This window comes from Anastrepha obliqua, chromosome 1 (genome assembly GCF_027943255.1).
Source record: "Anastrepha obliqua isolate idAnaObli1 chromosome 1, idAnaObli1_1.0, whole genome shotgun sequence".
In the NCBI taxonomy this organism is placed as follows: Eukaryota; Metazoa; Arthropoda; class Insecta; order Diptera; family Tephritidae; genus Anastrepha; species Anastrepha obliqua.
In genome coordinates this window covers 26,691,873-26,711,441 of record NC_072892.1, presented here as the reverse complement: position 1 = coordinate 26,711,441, position 19,569 = coordinate 26,691,873, and the positions used below count along the sequence as shown (strand labels likewise).

The 19,569-nt window shown below is 38.6% G+C and overlaps 1 protein-coding gene across 1 annotated transcript in view; it reads right to left on the bottom strand.

The window, feature by feature from the left end:
* Positions 1-19,569, bottom strand: part of LOC129235913 (uncharacterized) — a 202,275-nt gene that overhangs the window by 49,414 nt on the left and 133,292 nt on the right. The window contains exon 3 of the mRNA XM_054869987.1: positions 8,943-9,073. Within this exon, the coding sequence (XP_054725962.1) occupies positions 8,943-9,073 (131 nt within the window). The remainder of the gene's footprint in view (positions 1-8,942; positions 9,074-19,569) is intronic.

Below are 19,569 nucleotides of genomic sequence, written 5' to 3'. Positions count from 1 at the left end.
CTAGGGTTTGACTTTCAAAAAATCGATTTTTTGGAAATAGCTTTTTCTTATAGTAAATCATCTCAAAAATATTGTCCCAAAATTTCAGCTCAATCGGAGCAAAACTTTTTGAGTTATAGACGTTTTTGTCCCCACTCCTCTGCGACAGCTGCGAGCGTTTGGGGCGGAGCGTTTTTTTCAAACGCGTTTTTCTCGAAACCACTTTTTCAAAGTCCGTGACTATTAGAACTTCAACAATATTTAACCGATCCTTTTCAAATTTGGTATACAACTTCTATATATAAAATACCTCCCCCCACTGAGAGATTTTTCACTTTTTTGTTTTACATTAAGGGCGGTTTCCACTTATACAGCGAAAAAATCAGTGAAAATCGCACTTTTTGCTTCAAAAACGCGCTGGCAACGTAAAAATGAAAAAAAAAATCGGAGCCAGTGGGGGGGAGGTTTTGGTGATAATTTAACCAAATAATTCTGTTTTTTTTATTTCAGGTGATTCTACAGCTAGATACGATAGTCACCGCAAATCACCTTTTGGAAAAGGCGTTTTCGGAAAAGTTACCTCATCGGCTTATTTCCCGATATTTTCTTACAAAAATTTAGTACAATATTGTTGAAATGATGCTTTATAATGTACAAAAAGTTTAAATACATTTTCGCTATTCATATCTCTAAAGCAAAGTCTCAAAAATTCATTAAAAAAATGCTCAAACCCTAGACCCCTCTCTTAAGCAGAGTACTAAGTTTGCGTCTCACGTGCAAGGGCTGCCAAAATTCATACAAATTGCGTTGCCGTGAAATATGCGCGAAATTTCATTTGTATCGCACCGGAAAATTCACGCCGTGAAAACACTGCGCAACAGTAAGAATGCCAAATAAATTCCTTACTTTTGCCTACAATACAAATCTCTATTGGGTCGACTATGCGCCGTTTTGTTTTATGATTTGTGCCATATTAAAGGTAGCTTCATAATGCCACTCTCATAGAAGTCTTGGTCCTTATTGGCGAAAAACTTTAGTAATCGATTCTCACAATCTTCTCTTGATGCCACTTTCTTAAATTTCAGAAAGTTTTCCAATGAGAGAAAATCGGTTTGTGCCAGGTCCGGGCTATATAGTGAATGCATTAAAACTTCCCAACCCGGCGCTCGGAGTTTTTGGCGCGTCACTACAAAAGTGCGTGGCCTTGCGTTGTACCAATGGAATCAAACACCACTTTTGTTGGCCAACACTGGCTGTTTCTGGTCAATCGCTAGCTTCAAACGGTTCTGTTGTTGACAGTAGAGATCTGAATTTAATGCTTCGCCATACGGAAGCAGCTCGTAATAAAAATTCCTTTCAAGGCCCACCAAATACACAGTAGAACCTTCGAGGCCGTTAGTTCTGGTTTGGTCCCCGTTTGAGCTGCTTCATCACACTTTGACTACGATCGTTTTTGCACATTGTCATTATCATATGTGACTCTTTTTTCATCCCCAGTCACCATCCGTTTAAGAAATGTGTCGATTTCATTCCGTTTGGTCAGGGTTTCGTCGATGAAAATTCGATTCATCATATTTTTTTATGTTAATTCGTATGGCACTGAAACACCAGGCCTATTTTTGAGTTCAGCTTTGCGCAAGCAGCGTAAAACTGTTTTGTGGTCGATTTTTAGCACCTCGGCCATGCTACGACTACCAACATGTCGGTCAACTTCGATTCTTTCTGTGGTTTTATCGACATTATCGACATTTTCTTTTAGATCAAAATGCCTGAACGGAATGGACGAAACCAAATTGCTCATAATTAGCGGTTACAGTATCGGGACAATAAACATTATTCAGCCGCTTTGTTGGCCTGGCTTGGGTTTTCGCCTTTATCAAAGAAAAACTGTAAAATGTACCGGATTTTTTTTTTTTGTTGACTTCCATTGTTAACACCCTGTAACTTACAACTGAATGCAACAAATAAGAAAACAGCAAACGGTTTGTTTAGAGTGAAATACCACCTTGACAACGAGTATTCACCGATAAAGTAGTGTATTTATTTTTCCCCAAACTAATATTTTTACTTATTTGCCAATCCTGTGTCATATAAAAGTAGGAAGACTGCGCTTCCATTTGATTTTTTTTTTCGGACTTAATTTGCTAGCTTGGCACTGAACAATAAAATTTTAATCCCACACCATTTCTCGCTGGGTACTTTAACTATGTAGGTATTCACAATTATGCACAGTGAGGAAAAGTAGCTAAGCACGTGTCATTCAATTTTTGCCGCTTTTCAATTGCAACTGGACTAATGCAGATATTGTTGTTGTTGTTGCAGTTAATTTTTATGCACATTGCGCGCATAGAGACTTGTCAGTCATTGCCGTCAGTTTAACAAACAAACCTGCCTACTTACTTAACCCACCAGGAGCCTGCCAATGCGAGCGTTTCGTTTTTTGTTTTTTGCGCGCAAACAAATGTACTGAATGCAACGAAAGTTCTTTGCTCAATGTGCAATGTAAGCATGCGTACATGTGTGTGTGTATGTGTATATACAAATCCCTCAAGCACGTATGTTTGTGTTGGCGTGTGTGTGCCTGCAATGCATTTGCAGTCCATACGAATTTGTTTGTTTACTGCCGCGCACTAATAATTCAGAAATTGTGTGCCAAAAAGCCGTTATTATCTGGTGCGCTGCCTAACACGTACAGCACACCCAAACATACAAAGGCGTATGGGCAGAGTTTGCACGAACAAATTGCAGCTTGTATTGTTGAAGAAAAATGAGGTGCGAAATGCATGGAAAATGCAACACTGGCCAAATACTTAGAAATGCAAGCATATTTGAGAGTTTGTGGGGAGGGGAAAGGCAGCAGGTGGAAAAGTAGGCTATTACCAGCAGAGAAGAAAGGGTTAAGTGGAGTATGCCGGTGGGCTGTATCTACAAAGCCATATGTGTGTATGTATGTGTATGCATGCATTAAGGCAGGTGTATTTCCGCTGTTTCGTTTCGCTTGTATGTGTGTATGTGTCTGTGTATGTGTTTATACTACCAGAATACAAACACCTGTGTAGCTTTCGCCAGTTTTCGTGTGCACTCCAGTTTGAAACAACAACAAAAAATTAAAGCCATTTAAGGGTTGTCAGACACCCTCTGCGTATGTCAGTAGCTAAATATTGTTTTTGCAATTGCAAATATTGCTTTTAGAAAATATTTTGCATTTTTTTCCTCCCAGCTCCCTTAAAGAGAAGCCTCTTGTGGCCGAGCAAAAATCGAGGACTTGACATTGAAATGCAATTGCACTATAATAGTAAAAACAGCAACAACAACAACAACTAAAAATATAATTGCATGTAAATCCTGCAGCAAAAGAAACCAACAACATACATGATGGTGCACGAAAATCCCGCATGAAAGCGCGCGTAATTCGTACGTCGACCGGACGGACAAGCGCGTACTTTTGACAAGTGGACAAGCGCAATGTGACAACCTTTCCAAATACAATAACACTCATGTATGTATGTGTTTATGTATGTATGTTGTTGTAGCATTCTATGCAACTCTGCCATTTATTTTTTGTTACCTTCAGCCGCTTTGTTGGCTGGTTGGCTGGTCGGGTGTTTAACGGTTATACCACAGGCGCTGGGTACTTGCACTTTGAGTGCCTGCACAGCTGAATTGAAATTGAAAATTGCTCGCGCAATTATTCGCAAACACGCAAGTCCTTTTTAGCGATTCCCGGAGAATATTTGCGAATGAATTATGTACTTGAGAAATTGAATTGTTTATAAATTTTGAAGTGTGCAATAGCACTCAGGTGCAATGTTATGACACGCTGATGAAATATGTACGTATGTGCATACACGTATGTATGTAGGTAAATATATTCCTAAAATAATCTCGAGTTTTTCCTTTGAACATAAATAAAATAAATATTGCTTAGCGCTGATATCAAAACTGATTTTGGTTAACTGGTATTGCCGGCAGAATAACATAAACCTCTTTCATATTAGTTGCTTGAATGCTATGTTTTAAAGATTTGTTTTTTTTTTTTTGTAATAGGATACTGGATATTTGGTATTGGATATAGAGTTCTTTCTTGCGTTCTTGAGTCAATGTGTATTCCCTGTATTTTCTGCATTCTCAAAGGATACTGAACTGATTTAGTTCAAGTTTATAGAGTATGTTATACTCAATACACCAAGTATGGGAAAAGGCTCTTGAAAGGAGAATCGAAACACACGAGTCTTTTGTCCATTTTAAAGCTGCTTTCAGCAGCACGAAAACGAGTTGCTTATATGCCGCCATGTCTAAATTTGATATCCCCGCAAAACCAATACGGCTATGCAAGATGACGTTGCTCAATACCAGCAACGCCAACAGAATTGGAAAGGACCCCTCCGAGCCGTTTGATACGAAACGAGATTTCACACAGGATGACGCGCAGTCGTATAACTTCTTTAACATGATGTTGGTAAAGATTGTGCGAGTCGCAGAACTTAATCGTTCAAGCACAATTTTTCAAAAGAGCGTACAATTGTTGGCGTATGCCGATGATGTTGAAAGCGATATTATTGACATCATCGGCCTTAATAACCGCGGTGTTACATCTGCCTTTTCCATACTGGATAAAGAAGCAAAGCGAATGGGTCTGATGGTCAACGAGGACAAAACGAAGTACCTCCCGTCATGAAACAAACAGTCGGGGCACTCGCGTAACGGCACCCACGACACTGTGGTTACGATTTCGAGGTTGTACGAGGCTTCGTTTATCTAGGAACCAGCGTTAACACTGATAACAATGTCAGCCCTGAGAATCAGTGGAGAATCTCTCTTGCCAACAAGTGCTACTTTGGACTAAGTAGGCAACTGAGCAGTACAGTCCTCTCTCGACGAACAAAACTAACACTCTAAAAGGCTCTAATCATAACCGTCCTCTCGTATGGCGCATAAGTTTGGACGATGACAACATCCGATGAGGCGTCTTGAAGTGTTGGAGAGAAAGATTCAGCGTAAGATTTTTAAACCTTTGAACGTTGGCAACGGCGAGTATCGCAGGCGACGGAACAACGAGCTGTATGAGATTTACGACGACATAGACATAGCGCAACGAATAAAGATCCAGCGACTTCGTTCGCTGGGCCATGCCGTCCGAATGAATACGAGCGCTCCGTCTTTGAATGTGTGGCACTAGCTGGTGGTAGCAGAGGAAGAGAAAGGTCTCCTCAGCGTTGGAAAGATCAGGTGGAGAAGGACTTGGCTTCACTTCGTCCAACTGACGCCGGTTAGCTCGAGAAAGAAACGACTGACGCGCTTTGTTAAATTCGGCCAAAATCGCGTAAGCGGTTATCGCGCCAAACAAGAAGAAGAAAAAGAAGAAGTAAATTATGCACGTAGCGTAGCGTGGCGCAGGAATCGCAGATGTGGCCATAAAATTACGGGGCTTAAGGTTAAAAAAAACGGTACTCATGTGACAATGCTAGCTATTATCAAACTGTTTAACATGAAGCTTTCTCTGTCGAATGCAGTAACTGTAGCCTCGCCAAGAAAATCAGTACGGCCATAGCCCTCGTTTGTATTAGTGCTGTTTTTTAGATTTGAGCGCAGCACTAGCAAGAAAAGGTAACTGATTGTCACTAGGCTATCGGAATAGCAGTCCGAGCAGTCAATCGACTACTTCTTTGATAGCAGCTACCTTTCCTTTGCACATATTACAATGACTTGATAGCCTATAATCAAGCTTAATGAGGAGCTCCTTGCAGAAGACTACTCTACCAACCGCATCGTCGAACAACGAGCCATCCGTGGAAAAGTCAATTGAGCACCGCTTCCAGACACGGCACTCCGCTCATTACTCACTTGAGGATGTGGTTGTACCTTGGCCAGTAACTGCGAAGATGAGCTTGCAGTTTAAGACGATCCTGGAGTTTCCATAGCTTAAATCATATCACCTATAGCCCCTACGTATCGCCCTAATCAATAAACATGGCCAACTGTACGGTAATGCGCCATCTCAATAGTCAAAAGTTGTTAGTGATTTTCTGCCAAAAAAAAAACAAATTATTCTCTTGCACCATTCACCATTGTAATATGGCTTGGCACACTGCGCCCATTATTTTTTGGCGAAACTACATTTTGTGCAGAAAAGAAAGTCTCATGAATCGATTGAAGTCGTTCAATCTTTTGTACCATCACCTTAAACAATATTTCTACAAGGGACATATATATGCGGCTCGTTTAATAACTAGAAGATCTATGCCAATTGCTTAATTGAAGTGGAAGGTAAACGTATTTTTGTATTTCTCCAACAATATGTGTAAAAAATTCTTATAATAGACAGTTTATATATCATAAGTCGACTGAGAAGTACAGATGTAGTCGAATGAAATAATCAGTAAAAAGAGGAACTTGTTGTTGCACATCGGCGTGCAATAAGTGAGTAGATACAATACTTTAAACGAAAAATGCTGAGAAACAATGGTGTGTACATACACCCTTTACACTGTGTGACACAATTTTTGGAGGGTGAGAAATTCTTGAGCAAAATAATGGCGTTGGTTGAGTATATCAAAATCAACGCAGGGTTCGACCTATGGGAGTCAGAATTGCTTCGAAAAATTAGATATGAAGTATAAGTTATTAAAAATAGTATGCTTAAACTATTACCAATAGAGCAATTCGGCAAGCAAACAGCTGCCAAGGCAGCTCTCAGATTAAGAGAAATCGGTCTACTCGAAACGAACCAGAGCGGACACTCTTCAATTTTAGAAAAATTCCCCTGCATTGCTTGTACAATGGATATCTGTAAGACCAAGGATATCAACTTGATAAATCCTCCGATAAACTCGGAGTTAGCCAATCATTTCACCTACCAGATCATTGCAGTGTATTTCAGGCGGAAGTCACTGCCATACGAGAGGGACTTACAGTAATAAAAACGAGAGTATTATTCACAAATAAAGTCTTCATATACTCGGACAGTGAAGCTGCAATAAAAGCGCTAGAATCTAAAACACACTCGTCAGAAACAGTCATAAAATGTTTTAAACTTCTAAATGACGTATCTAAATACCACAAAGTACACCTTACTCGTATTTGGGTGCCAGGGCACAGGAATATAGCAGGGAACTGCAAGGCAGATGAACTTGCTCGAATCGGTACAACGTTCGATCTCCAAGTGGATAAGACGCTGAAACCTCTGCCTATAGCCCCTTGTAAACTACTTATAGATAGAGAAATCATCAACAAGGTAAATACAAGTTGGCAAAACCTCACAACATGCGAACTAAGCAGACAGACATGGCCGATATGGAACAGCAGTCGACGAAAAAGTTTGTTAAGATTTATCAGACAAGCTATAAGTAACATGATAGGGGTATTAAGGGGTGAGCCTGGTTTATGAGGTCTAAAAATTGCATCTCTTTGCGATTTTTGTTTTAAGGAAAAAATTAATTTAGCACTGCAAAGTTTTTTCTATCTTTTAATGAACATTTAAAAAGTATAAAAAAATTTTGTACTGGTTAAAATAAGTTGAAAAAAATGTTTAACATAGAAATTAGTAGAGCGCTGCAACGCTGGAGTTTCCAATTGGCGTACAAGATACAGCTCGTAATTATTATCTAAAGCAAAAAATTCAAATGGATTTCTAATTATCATGATTTTTTATGCTAGATGAACTAAGAAAACTGAGAGAATTTCCAAAATTGCAACTTTTTGGAGGTTGTAAAGAAAAAAATGCCTTTCTATAAAATTCACTTCAACTTGGTATAAAAATCTAGAAACATTTTTTTTTATCTATTTTGTTAGTTCAAATAGAAGAGGTTTTAATACTGAAGGGAACAAGCTATGATTCATTTCAAAAGGTTCATTCGATTTTTTTCATTCATGTACGCCAATTCAAAAAAATCATAAATATTGAGAATTAGGCTCTGTAACTTTGTGTGAATATTCTGAAATATATTAGGAATCGCTTAAAACGAAAAAAAAATTGATTTTTTTGACCTTATAAACCAGGCTTCCCCCTTAACTAGTCATTCTTTAATAGGCAGCCACGCTAGAAGGTTAGGACTCCCGTACTTCGATTTCTGTAGAAGCTGTCTTACCGCAGAAGAAGAGGAAACAGTCAGACACCTTTTATGTGAGTGTGAAAGCTTAGCTATAAAGAGGCTCCGCACTCTTGATACGGCATTTTTAACTGATGTAGCGGACATAGCGCATCTAAAACTAACGAAGCTTTGCTCGTTTATTAAAGCTACCGGATGGTTTGAAAAGGAACCCATATAGTAAGGAAAAGTTACAGTGGTGTCACAATGGATCTACGAAAGTCTAAGTGTGTCTTTGCGACAACCACCCTACCTACCTACCGTAGGTATTAATCTCAACTAAATGAAATACTCGGGTGTATAAAATAAAACTTTAGATGTAAGTTTTTTGTCAGACGTTTTAGCCCATTACTGTATCTCATAGTGAGGCTTTTTGGCCTTTTAGTTGACAATTATCGACAATGTCTGCTAAAACGAAGTTACAGTTATACAACTAAATTCCTTGAAAAACTTAATTTCACAAGAACGCTCTCACAAGAACTGCATGCGATTATTAAAAATCAACAAAAAGTGAATCAAAAGGCAGTTATGATTTTGACGTCGTGTCTAATTTCTCAAAAACTTAATTTGACCACATTTTCAGGCATAGATTCTTATTAATAGAAACAAATTGGTTTTATGTAATCTATCTGTTCTTATATATGAATGTAAGTAGTTTATTCAACTTACTAGACGCTTACACGCCCCCTCTGCACTGCCCAATCATTTGCGGCAAACGCGTAATTAATAATGCATTTATAACATAATTAGTGCTCCAGACAACACGGATCAAAGCTGAGCGTATGTATGTGACACGTGACTAATAATATTACATACATACACAAGTACAAACATACAAACATACATGTAAATGCATAGTAATTTTTCTTTACTCACCTGCAGGAACATATCACCGTCGAGTAGGCCATGTTCGAAAGCGCCCAATTCGCGCGTTCGATAGCCGTCATGTGCGTGTGTGTGTATGTGTGGCAACATGCCATTTTCCTCCTTATCCTTATGCATAACAACTACAATGAGAAGAAAATGAAAATAATAAATGAGAAATAAATCAATTCAATTAGTGAGATGAGTGCAGATTTAACCTAGCTGTGGTTACAGAGTTCAGACTTTGGTAAAGAAATTTATAGAGTCATTCATAGGTAAAGAATTAAGTAACCCATTGAAGTGATTATTAATTAGGATGAATTTATTTATCTGTTTCTTTGATTACAAAACCTCACGACTAGGGGCACAATCATTAATTTATACCCACTAAAGACTAAACAGAGGCCGCCGTACCTGAATGGGTTTTTGCGTGACTACCATTCGGAAGTGCACGGGCTCAAAACCTTATGCAAAATATGCAAACATAAGAAGGTTAAGCGGACCTCTGGTCGCTGCGGTGGGTTCTGTTGTAAATTCATCTACCAGGCTCGTTTTGTTGATCTATTTTACGTGCAAAAAAATGAGAGAAATAAAGAAAAATACAAAATATTTTATTCTCAAAGTAGCCTTTCAAATTAGCCCTTTACGAAATAATATTTTTGTTGACGAATAATCTAAACTCTTGAACACCTTCTTTGTTGTTGCCCTGCATTAGCTAGAACCCACATGAAATGTTTAAGAGCTCTACAATATGAGAGGTTAGAATGTCTCTCGGGGTTAGAGCTTCAGAGCTTACTTAGATTCGTAAAAGACACAGCCTAATTACAAGAAGCCTACTACAAGGAAACGTAAGGGTCAAGCTCCATCTGGTACCACTAAGAACCAATAGGTCTATGTGATGGTTTTTAGCCAGCCAGGTCAACCTAACCTAATGAATAATCTAACTATCGAAAAAATTTTAAACCCGCTTTTCGTCTACAGGGTTTGATTGAAAAGTAATGAGCCTACCCACGCGGAGCGTCTGCCAAGCGATCAACCGAATCGGCTGGTGGGGGAAAAGGATCGTTGGACCTTCCCCTTCCAGCCGTGCAGTCAACATCGCTCCGCGCGTGAAAGCTGTTTTAAAAGTGTGTTAGGATTTTGCAGTGGCGAAAATGCAGCGACCGTTGGAGCAACGTTACTCGATCAAAGTTTGCGTAAAGCTAAACAGTTTGTACCTCCAGGAAGCACGGTAAACGCGGCGTTTTACAAAGAAGTGCTCCTTCGGCTAAAAAACCGCGTCGCCCGGATTCGGCCCGACCACGTCAACAATTGGACCCTTCATCACGACAATGCGCCGGCGCACACCGCCTTCCCTTGCACCTCTGCATTGACCAAGATGGCGATTCCGGTGCTTCCTCACCCTCCCTACAGCCCAGACCTGTCCCCTCCGGACTTCTTCTTGTTCTCGCGCCTGAAAAGAAAGCTGAATGGGAGGCGTTTCGACTCCATCGAGGCGATCCAAAAAACTGTGACAGCCGAATTGAACGCGATTCCGGCGGATGAGTTTAAAAAATGTTTCCTGCAGTGGAAGGACCGCTACCAGCGGTGTATTGACGCTTAAGAGTCCTATTTTGAAGAATATTGGTTCAAAAGGGTTTTTCAATTGGGGCGGGTCGATTTTGGCGCCCTGTGGCAGCCATTTTGTTTTGGTGACATCTGTCAAATCTTTTGTTTATTATTCAGTTGTTTATGCCAAATCATCATGGCAAGTTACACGATTGAACAGCACGTTGAAATGATAAAACTTTATTATCAAAATGGGTGTTCATTAACGCAAACGTTGCGCGCATTGCGCCCATTTTTCGGTAGACATGGTGGCCCTTCCAATTTCTTATGGCCCATATTGAACCATATAGACCTAGACGACATGTGGTTCCAGCAGGACGGCGCTACGTGCCATACAGAAAACGCCATTTTATTCCATTTCAACATCTACCCGCCCTTATTGAAAACCCCTTTATAAGCCAAAAGGTTCAATAAAACTGCTTTAAAAAATAAGGCTCATTACTTTTAATTCAAACCCTGTATTACCCGCCGTTAAGGGTTTGCTGTGTATTTGGTATTTGTATTTCATCATTACGGCAGTTGTTCTTGCTGCTGAGTTCATCTTACATCATTCCTTCGCCTCCAGTCAATGTTGCGAAGTTCGTGTTGCAAAAGTTTGTACCGCACTCCACTTTCCATCCGGCCTCGAACATTTGTGTGACTAGATTATTGGGCGTTTGAAACATGATCGACCTAGGTTGCTAGATCGTCGCGTTACTTAGCGAACCTGCTGCAATAAAAGGACTACCAGCCAAGTCTAGCCGATGCAGATACTTCTGGAAGCATCCGTGTTCGTTTAAAAGCTGCATCAGGAGAAAATCAAAGTCTCCTTGTTTTCGACAGATTCACTCGCTAATCCGAACGTTAATGAACCTGTGCTACCACCGACCTTTTGGTGACTGGTCCCATTTTGATAGCCATTCCGCTATCGAAGTGGAACGTTCTGCTTGTTTGAGTTCCTCTGTCGGCTTCAAACCTTGCGAGCAGTACAACCTCTTTTGTTCATTTGCTCGGATATTTGTAGGCATTTTGCTAGCTTTGTCGCAGAATGCTTCGTTCCCTCCCATAGACACATGCGACCTTCAACGCACTTCTTCTACAGACCTGCCGCACTTCTTTAAAATGACAATTTTCTGTTCCAGCCTGGATTGGCGGCGCGTACAGCATTATAGTGTGCGTCGCTGTGGAAAGAATTTTTCTCTTGGCACAATGTGGATCCTATGTTCGGTAGCATATGTACCTATAAGCGCGTCGTTAACCTTTGTCGCCTTCACACTAACAACTGTAAGATGTTCCCTGAGTCTTAATCCGGAATCAATGTATGCGATAAGATTTTTTATAGACTCCTGGGATGCATCCACCTGGGGTACAAGTGATTGGGATTTGAAAAATCGACTGTCCCAGTATTTTTCCAATAAATGAGCGCTTCAATGAGCGAGGCATAATGGAATTATTATGTTGGGGCATAAGTTCATAGCGCTTTTATATTTTCTTTTATTTTACAACGATGATTTGTTATTCGATAGAACTCCTTCTGCTCTACAAAACTATGTATGTATTTTTGAGTTATTTAATTTTTTATTAATTTTGAGGAAAATCAACATTTTCGACACCGGCTCTTCTTTGCTTTTCATCGATTTCAAAAAGCTGCCGCGGTAGCCGGGACATTTGCGACGTGTATGGAGAGGGGGTGATAGGCGAGTCTACAGCACGGAAATGGTTTGCGAAGTTCAAAAATCGTGACTTTGACGTCGATGACACGTCCCAAAGCGGAAGATCTTCTGAATTCGATGAAGAACGTTTCAAATCACTTTTGAACGAGAACGGTCCTCAAACCCGTCGTGAATTGGCAAAAAAATGAACTGCGATCATAAAACGATTCTCGATCACCTTCATTCAATAGGATTTACCTAAAAAGTGGGAGCCCGTGTCGCCTTCAAATTCCTTCTCAGCATCTCGTCCGCCATTGAAGAACACGCCGCGCGTTTTGTAGCGAATCGTCACGAGAGATGACATCAATATCAAGCAATGGAAGGAGTGGATGGCTCCAGGAGATGCGCCAAAGCCGAGAGTCAAGTCGGATCTTCATCCAATGATATGTGTTTGGTCGGGCTGGGAGGACATGGTGCACTGGGAAATGCTCAAAAGAATGCCATGGTCAACAAGGAGCTCTATATTGTCCAGTTACACCACGTGAATGAGGCTATTCGACAGAAAATACCTGATCGACATGGTTAAACCATATTCCTTTACGACAACACCAGGCCCCATGTTGCACAAGTTGTCAAAGCCACACTCCAAGAGCTCGAATGGGAGGTCCTTGAGCACCCGCCGTATTCTCTGGACCTTGCACCGACTGATTACCATCTTTTCCGCCCCCTGTCAAACCATATAAAAGGCGTTGGATAACAAAGAGGTCCTCAGAAACTGGCTCAACAACTTCTTTGTGAAACGGCATCAATAAATTGGTCGAGAGATGGAAAGAGGTTGTAAACAGCAAGGGCGAATATATAGTAGATTAACTTATTGATATAATTATTGTTTTTTGTTTAAATAAAAGTCTTCGGTAAAAACGCTACGAATTTATTCCTCAACCCAATATTATATTATATATTATGGCGTACACCTGGAGAGGGAGAAAGAATATGACCTTATAAAATTACATGTATGCCCATGAGTACGTGCAGATGGCAGCGTCATAGCTTTGCTATGGAAACTATAAAACAGTTATAATGAAGCGGGACTAAAACATACCCTGAACAAATTACATTGCAATAATAAAAATATGGCCTGCAATATTGCTTAGGTAAGAAAATAAAAAGGAAATAATAAATAGAAAATAGAAAATTTATGTGCCCTAGGAAAAGGAAAATTTTATGGTGCCAATTGTAACAAATATTTTTTAATAATTTATTTCTTTTTTACCCACCACTACACATCGCATTACATAGTTAGAACGCTATATAAATACATACATACATGCTAGGCAAGTCGAAGGCCGATAGGTGGGTGGAGTATGAGGTTTATAGTTTTAGTTGAATAATATTTTTTATTATTTTTTTTTTTGCCACGCGAGGCCATAAATATCTTCACTACATTAGGAAATTTGATTAAAGTGCCGCGGCAAATTCTTTTGTTACTACAGGTACAATAAAAACAAAAATATGTTTATATAAATCCAAACTACCACCCAAATTTGTGAATATCGTTCACCCAAAAATTTATAGCAACAAACTTTTTGGGCCAAAATTAGTTGAGAATGCAGTTGCTAGTAGTGGTAAGAGAAAACAAAAAAAAAAAAACATCGGCTGTGACGTTTATAATAAATTTGTCACAAAAATTGATTTATGTGTATGGCGATCGAGCGATAAAGCAAATAAAAACGAAGACGTAAAAGTAAAGTAAAAGAAAGTGGAACTGGAAATGGAAAGGAGAGGGAAGTGAAATACATTTGGAGCGTTTGGGTAGAACGAAACATAGCCCAATAAGATACTGTAATGGATTGAGAAATGCCGAAAATGTACGGGGATATTAAGGAGAGAACAGGAAACGGAGGCAAACAACGAAAAGTAAAAACGAAATTGAAAGCAAATGCCTCAATAAAAATGCAGAATAAAAAGTGCTGTAAAGAAAAGAATTTCTCAAATTTGATAAGAACTCATATTTACATACTCCAGTATTTATGTATAACTGTTTTTCGCTAATGCTAAGCATTCCAGGTCAAATTCTTGCGGTATGTTTCAATCTGCTTTGCTATGCTAAATATTTATTGCTGCCATGTTTATGTAGTAGCAGAGCTTTATTTCTTTTTGTGGGCTCTTTGGAAGAGAAGGTAACTTAATTCTATTATTTCTCCTGAAGCCGGTATCGAATTCGGAATTCCTGATAGACAACGCAATGGCAAAACTTACTGTTAGAACCTATCAGCGCACACGCAAATGGATATGACAAATCCGGAAGAGAGTTTAAATTGAAGGAGTTCGGACAATTTTGATAGTTTTAGTGTTATAAAAAAAGATACAAGTAAAACCAGCAACTAATGGGTATTTCAATATATTTGGCTTTTCGTTTCTTTTTCTCTCTGTATGCCCTATAATAAAATTCAAAAGTTGGTTTTGCCTGTTTATTTATTATATTTTTTATTTCAATTCTTTTTTATAAATAGGGGAGACCGGGGATGGTTGGCTATAGGGGAAGGTAGACTAAGTAACAATAACTCGTCATCATCAAGTGACTTTCATCAACCAATCATGAATATCGATGTCTCCCCATGACCCGCGAACTTGTGGGAAGTGAGCCGCAGCAGTCGCAAGGCGTTCGTGAGTGAGATCACATGTTGTGTTTTTGTTCTCGGTAAGTAATTTTTTTAGCTCGTACTTTTTTTGTTATTGTGCCTATGCATCTGTTAGAAACAATTTTGTTCTTATGCCAAATAAAAACATAATAGTTCTACTATATATAAAGCAGTATTGCTCCTATGTTAGTGCCAGAGTTTGCATATTATGAGCATTTAAAATGCAAAATGGCGTCAGGGGCTGGTTGACAAATTTTGTTCGGGGCAGGTTGACTAATTAGTAAAGCAACCCCAGTCGCTCCTACTTTCATGATCATCTCTCATGGAATTGCTTTATAGTCTTCTGTCACATTCTAATTTACTGTTGTATTTTTACAGACAATGAGGACTTACAAAAAAAAAATCTGAAAGGGGTAATTCTCCAAAAGATATCATAGAAAGAGCTTGCCACGCGATTATCTTCGATAATGAAAGCATAAACGCCACGCATTTTGTGAAACACGTCAAACCTAGTAAAGAAAAGCCTATTCTTCTTCTCTTGGATAACCACGACTCGCATTTATCTATAGAGGTGCTTGATTTTTTCAAAGACAATGGGGTTACTGTTTTGTCATTCCCCCCCTCACTGTAGCCATAAGCTACAACCACTTGACAGAAGCGTTTACGACCCTCTCAAGACATATTTCAATAAAGCCAGCGACAACTGGCTAGCCAGTCACTCCGGAAAAACGATCACAATATATGATATTCCGGAATTGTTAAAAATTGTTATTTTAATTAAAAATCATTTAGTAAATTTTTGTGTTTTATTTTATACCAATCCTCTTAATTTATACTAATTACTGCCTAAGTCAACCTACCCCATGCATATAGTCAACGTGCCCCGGACATGGGGTAGGTTGACCAAGCGTCAGCAAAATAAGTATTATAATAGTGAATATATAGGTCATATTATAGTATTTTAGGTACCTGAATAGTTCTTTTATCGGTATCAATTGTTGTTTTTGTTATATTAAATTAAACATCAGAGATATACGAGCTTAAGTCAAAAGTTAGTCAACCATCCCCGGTCTCCCCTACAGTGGTCACACATTTTATTGGTACACCCTGCGTAGTTCGTAAAAAACTTTAGCTTTGCACAAAATATTTGCTGTGACATTACTCGACGGACCCATCTGGCATCGCTGTATCTTTTGACAGAGACGTCAGATCGCTTAATGACATTCCGCGTTGGAAGCGTCAGTCCAAGCAGATTTTTATCATGGAACAGTACACGCCACGCGAGCGCTCCCAAATTGTTGAAATTTACATTCAACAAAAGAAGTCAAATGTGAAAACTCAACGTGCGTATAAAAAATTAAATAATGTGAAAAGTGCGCCTTCTAAACACCATTAAACGTTTGCACGAAAGATTTTCGACTAGTGATGTTCTTTCTAATCCAAAGAGGCCAAATCAAAACCGACCAAGGCGTCGTCAAGGACATCTCAAAATCGCCGTTCTCAGCAGTTGGACATTGCTCGGACCACTTTACAACGAATTATCCGCATTGATTTGCATTTATTCCCGTATAAGATTCAATTGACGCAAATATTGTTGCCTGCGGACAAGCCTCGTCGATTGGAATGGGCGCAAAGAGTCAAAGGGTCCGTCGAATATGGGCAACCCGTTATATATCTTTTGGGTCCCTATAATAATATTAAATTCCTAATGAATTGCTGCAAACAAAGCTCCCGTTATTTCAACTCTCACAGAAGGGATCCAAGGAAGGCAGGCAAACGTAGCAAAATGCTGCATAACATTTATACGTACACTTTCAAGTCATGATATTGTTGCTGAAAAAGTAACAGTAAAAATCGTTTTTGCTTTTACTTTCTGTATTTATAAAATTCTGTAAAAACAAAATTCTGTACTGTCTTCAAAAAATTCTGTATTGAAAAAATTTTGTGTTGACAAAAGTCAACGAAAAAAGGAGTTCTACGCAAAAATACGGTGGATTGCGTAGCCGGAGTTGGACTGATGAGGGTTATTTTTTTGAAGCGCGGCCGAAGGCCGCCCACGCGAAAAGAAGTTCTACGCAAAAATACGGTGGATTGCGTAGCCGGAGTTGGACTGATGAGGGTTATTTTTTTAAAGCGCGGTCGAAGGCCGCCCACGCGAAAAGAAGTTCTACGCAAAAATACGGTGGATTCTATCGAAACTGAAGAAAAAAAGTGCGCAATTTTTTTATAAAATTTGTTGAATTTCTTATCATTTACTTACAGCATTTCGTCAATACAGAATTTTGTCAATACAAAATTTCGTCAATACAGAATTTCGTCAATACAGCATTTCGGCAATACAGAATATTTTTTACAGAATTTTGAAATACAGAATTTCGTATACAGAATTCTATAATACAGAATTCTGGAATACACAATTTTGTATACAGCATTTTGTAAACAGAATATTGTATCATACAGCATTACGTACCCAACCTGAAATAAGATAGGGTTTTTCTTAGTTTTTGTCGCCGATTTGGTTTCAGTTGCGCGCAATATCTCGATTGAAAGTGACAAAATGGGACGAAGTGTGGATTTACCATTAGAAAAGCATACAATTTTTATTAAATTGTACTTGGAAAACAGGTCTCTGCGCGAAATCGGCACAAAAATTGGCAAATCGCATTATTGGAAACTAATCCCCACCAAGCCGGAAGGCCACAAATATTGACTTCACGTGAGGAACGCAACATAGTAGCATCAGTCGCGCAAAATCCAAAAATAACCTCCCCGATACTATGCTGAAATGTTCAAGAGTACCTATTTGCATAAAAGAGTAAACCCAACAGTCCATAATTGTCTGTATGGTTATCATAGTAGAGAGGCACGTCGCAAGCCCTACATTTCAGATATTAACAGAAAGAAGAGATTGGAGTTCGCCAAACGCAACATAAATTAGCCAGATTCTTTTTAGGAAAAGGTCATATTCAGTGATGAGTCGAAATTTAATGTTTTCGCAACAGATGACCCTCCAAAAGTTTGGCGAAAAGGAAATACAGAAAAAAAATCGTATTCCTACTATTAAGTATGGAGTAGGAAATGCAGTGGTTTGGGGGTGCGTAGTTGCATCTGGAGTAGGAAAAATGGTTTCTCTTCATGATAAAATGGACAAATATCTGTATCTAAAAATTTTGAAGAATAATTTGCGTGATGGTGCCATTAAATTTGGACTGGTTGCTAAAGGGTTCTTGCTTCAACAAGACATCGACCGAAAAAACTCATCTCATCTCGTGCAATAATGGCTTATTTACCACTGTAATCAGCTTAAAACTCCACCTGAATCACTGGATCTCAATTGAGCATGTCTACGAGCTCTTAGAAAAGAGAATTCGAAAGCACAAAATAACAAAAGGCGGCATTAAAGACAGCTTTAAGTGTTGAGTGGAAGAAAATTACAGCTAATGAAGCCAAGGTATTGGTAAAAAGTGTGCATCGACGTTTGGAAACAGTTATTAAAGCTAAAGGCGGCCCAACAAAGTACTGAACACTCGTTTTTTGTATTATCTTTTTAATGAAATATTCTTTATATGGCCATGTACGAGTAATATTTTTGCATAAAATTGTGCCTTATTTCGTTATTGCCTTAAGTTCTCTAATTCCAGAAAAGAATTTTGAAGTTTTTGTTCCTTAAATATTAAATAAATATGTTATTTTTTAGGAATATATTCAAATTTTGATCTTTTGTATAAATCGTGCTAAGTATTAGGTGTGTCTGTTTATAATCTGTGAGTGTAGGAATAAATTGTGTGACCACCCTAAAAGTGTGTATGCGCCACTTGTATATATATATGTGTATTTGAGTGTAAAAAAGTGTAATTTTGACGTCGCTCAAAATTTTTTGTTGATTTCGATGCTTCGAATTTACTCCGTATAAATAAATGTCGTGTATTTATTATATGGTGAAAACGCGCTGTCGGTAAACCATTATCAAAAATCTACGGCAATTTGAGCTACTTTATACTTTTATTTTGATATACAACACTACAATAGGATTGGCTTTCATTCCATATTTCTCCGTAGATGCATGGCTGTTATTGACAAATAACTGTAATGTAACGTTTCCAAAAAGTTCCATTGGCTTTGCTCTGCGTCCCCATCATTTTCTCATAACCTCATATTATTCCAGATGCCTGCTTATCAATCTGAAATCTTTGTAGTCTCGGTGATTCATTTCGTTTTAATCTTCTGTGTGTGATATTATTCAAGATGCTGTGGATTGCTCTTCCCTTCTGGAACGAATCTAACTTAATATCTAGAGCGCTTCGTAATTTAAGTATTTTCCATATTGACCCTACAAGAACTGTGTGTGCACGGAATGAGCCTGTCATGAGCCTGTTCTTCTAAATACTCTTTTATTAAACTTCTGAATATTGATTATAAATAATTTGATTTAGTATAATTTGCTACATTTTTTTCTTACTGATTAAGATTATTAGTTTATTATTTGTTGACAAATCTGTATTAGTCTGGAAGACAATTTACTTTTGTTGACTAATTTTTACTTCAGTAAATATAAGAAATAAGAAAAACATCAAGCCGCTCTCCACAAATAGGAGAAAGGGCTCGACCAAATAGCCAATAAAAGGTGTAACTGCCAATTATATACTTATATATATGCATATATATATTATACAGATGGCACTAAATTATTCACCCTATCGAAAGATTTTTAATTTTTGGAAATGGAATCGTACGTCAGTCATATTTGAAAGTTGTGAA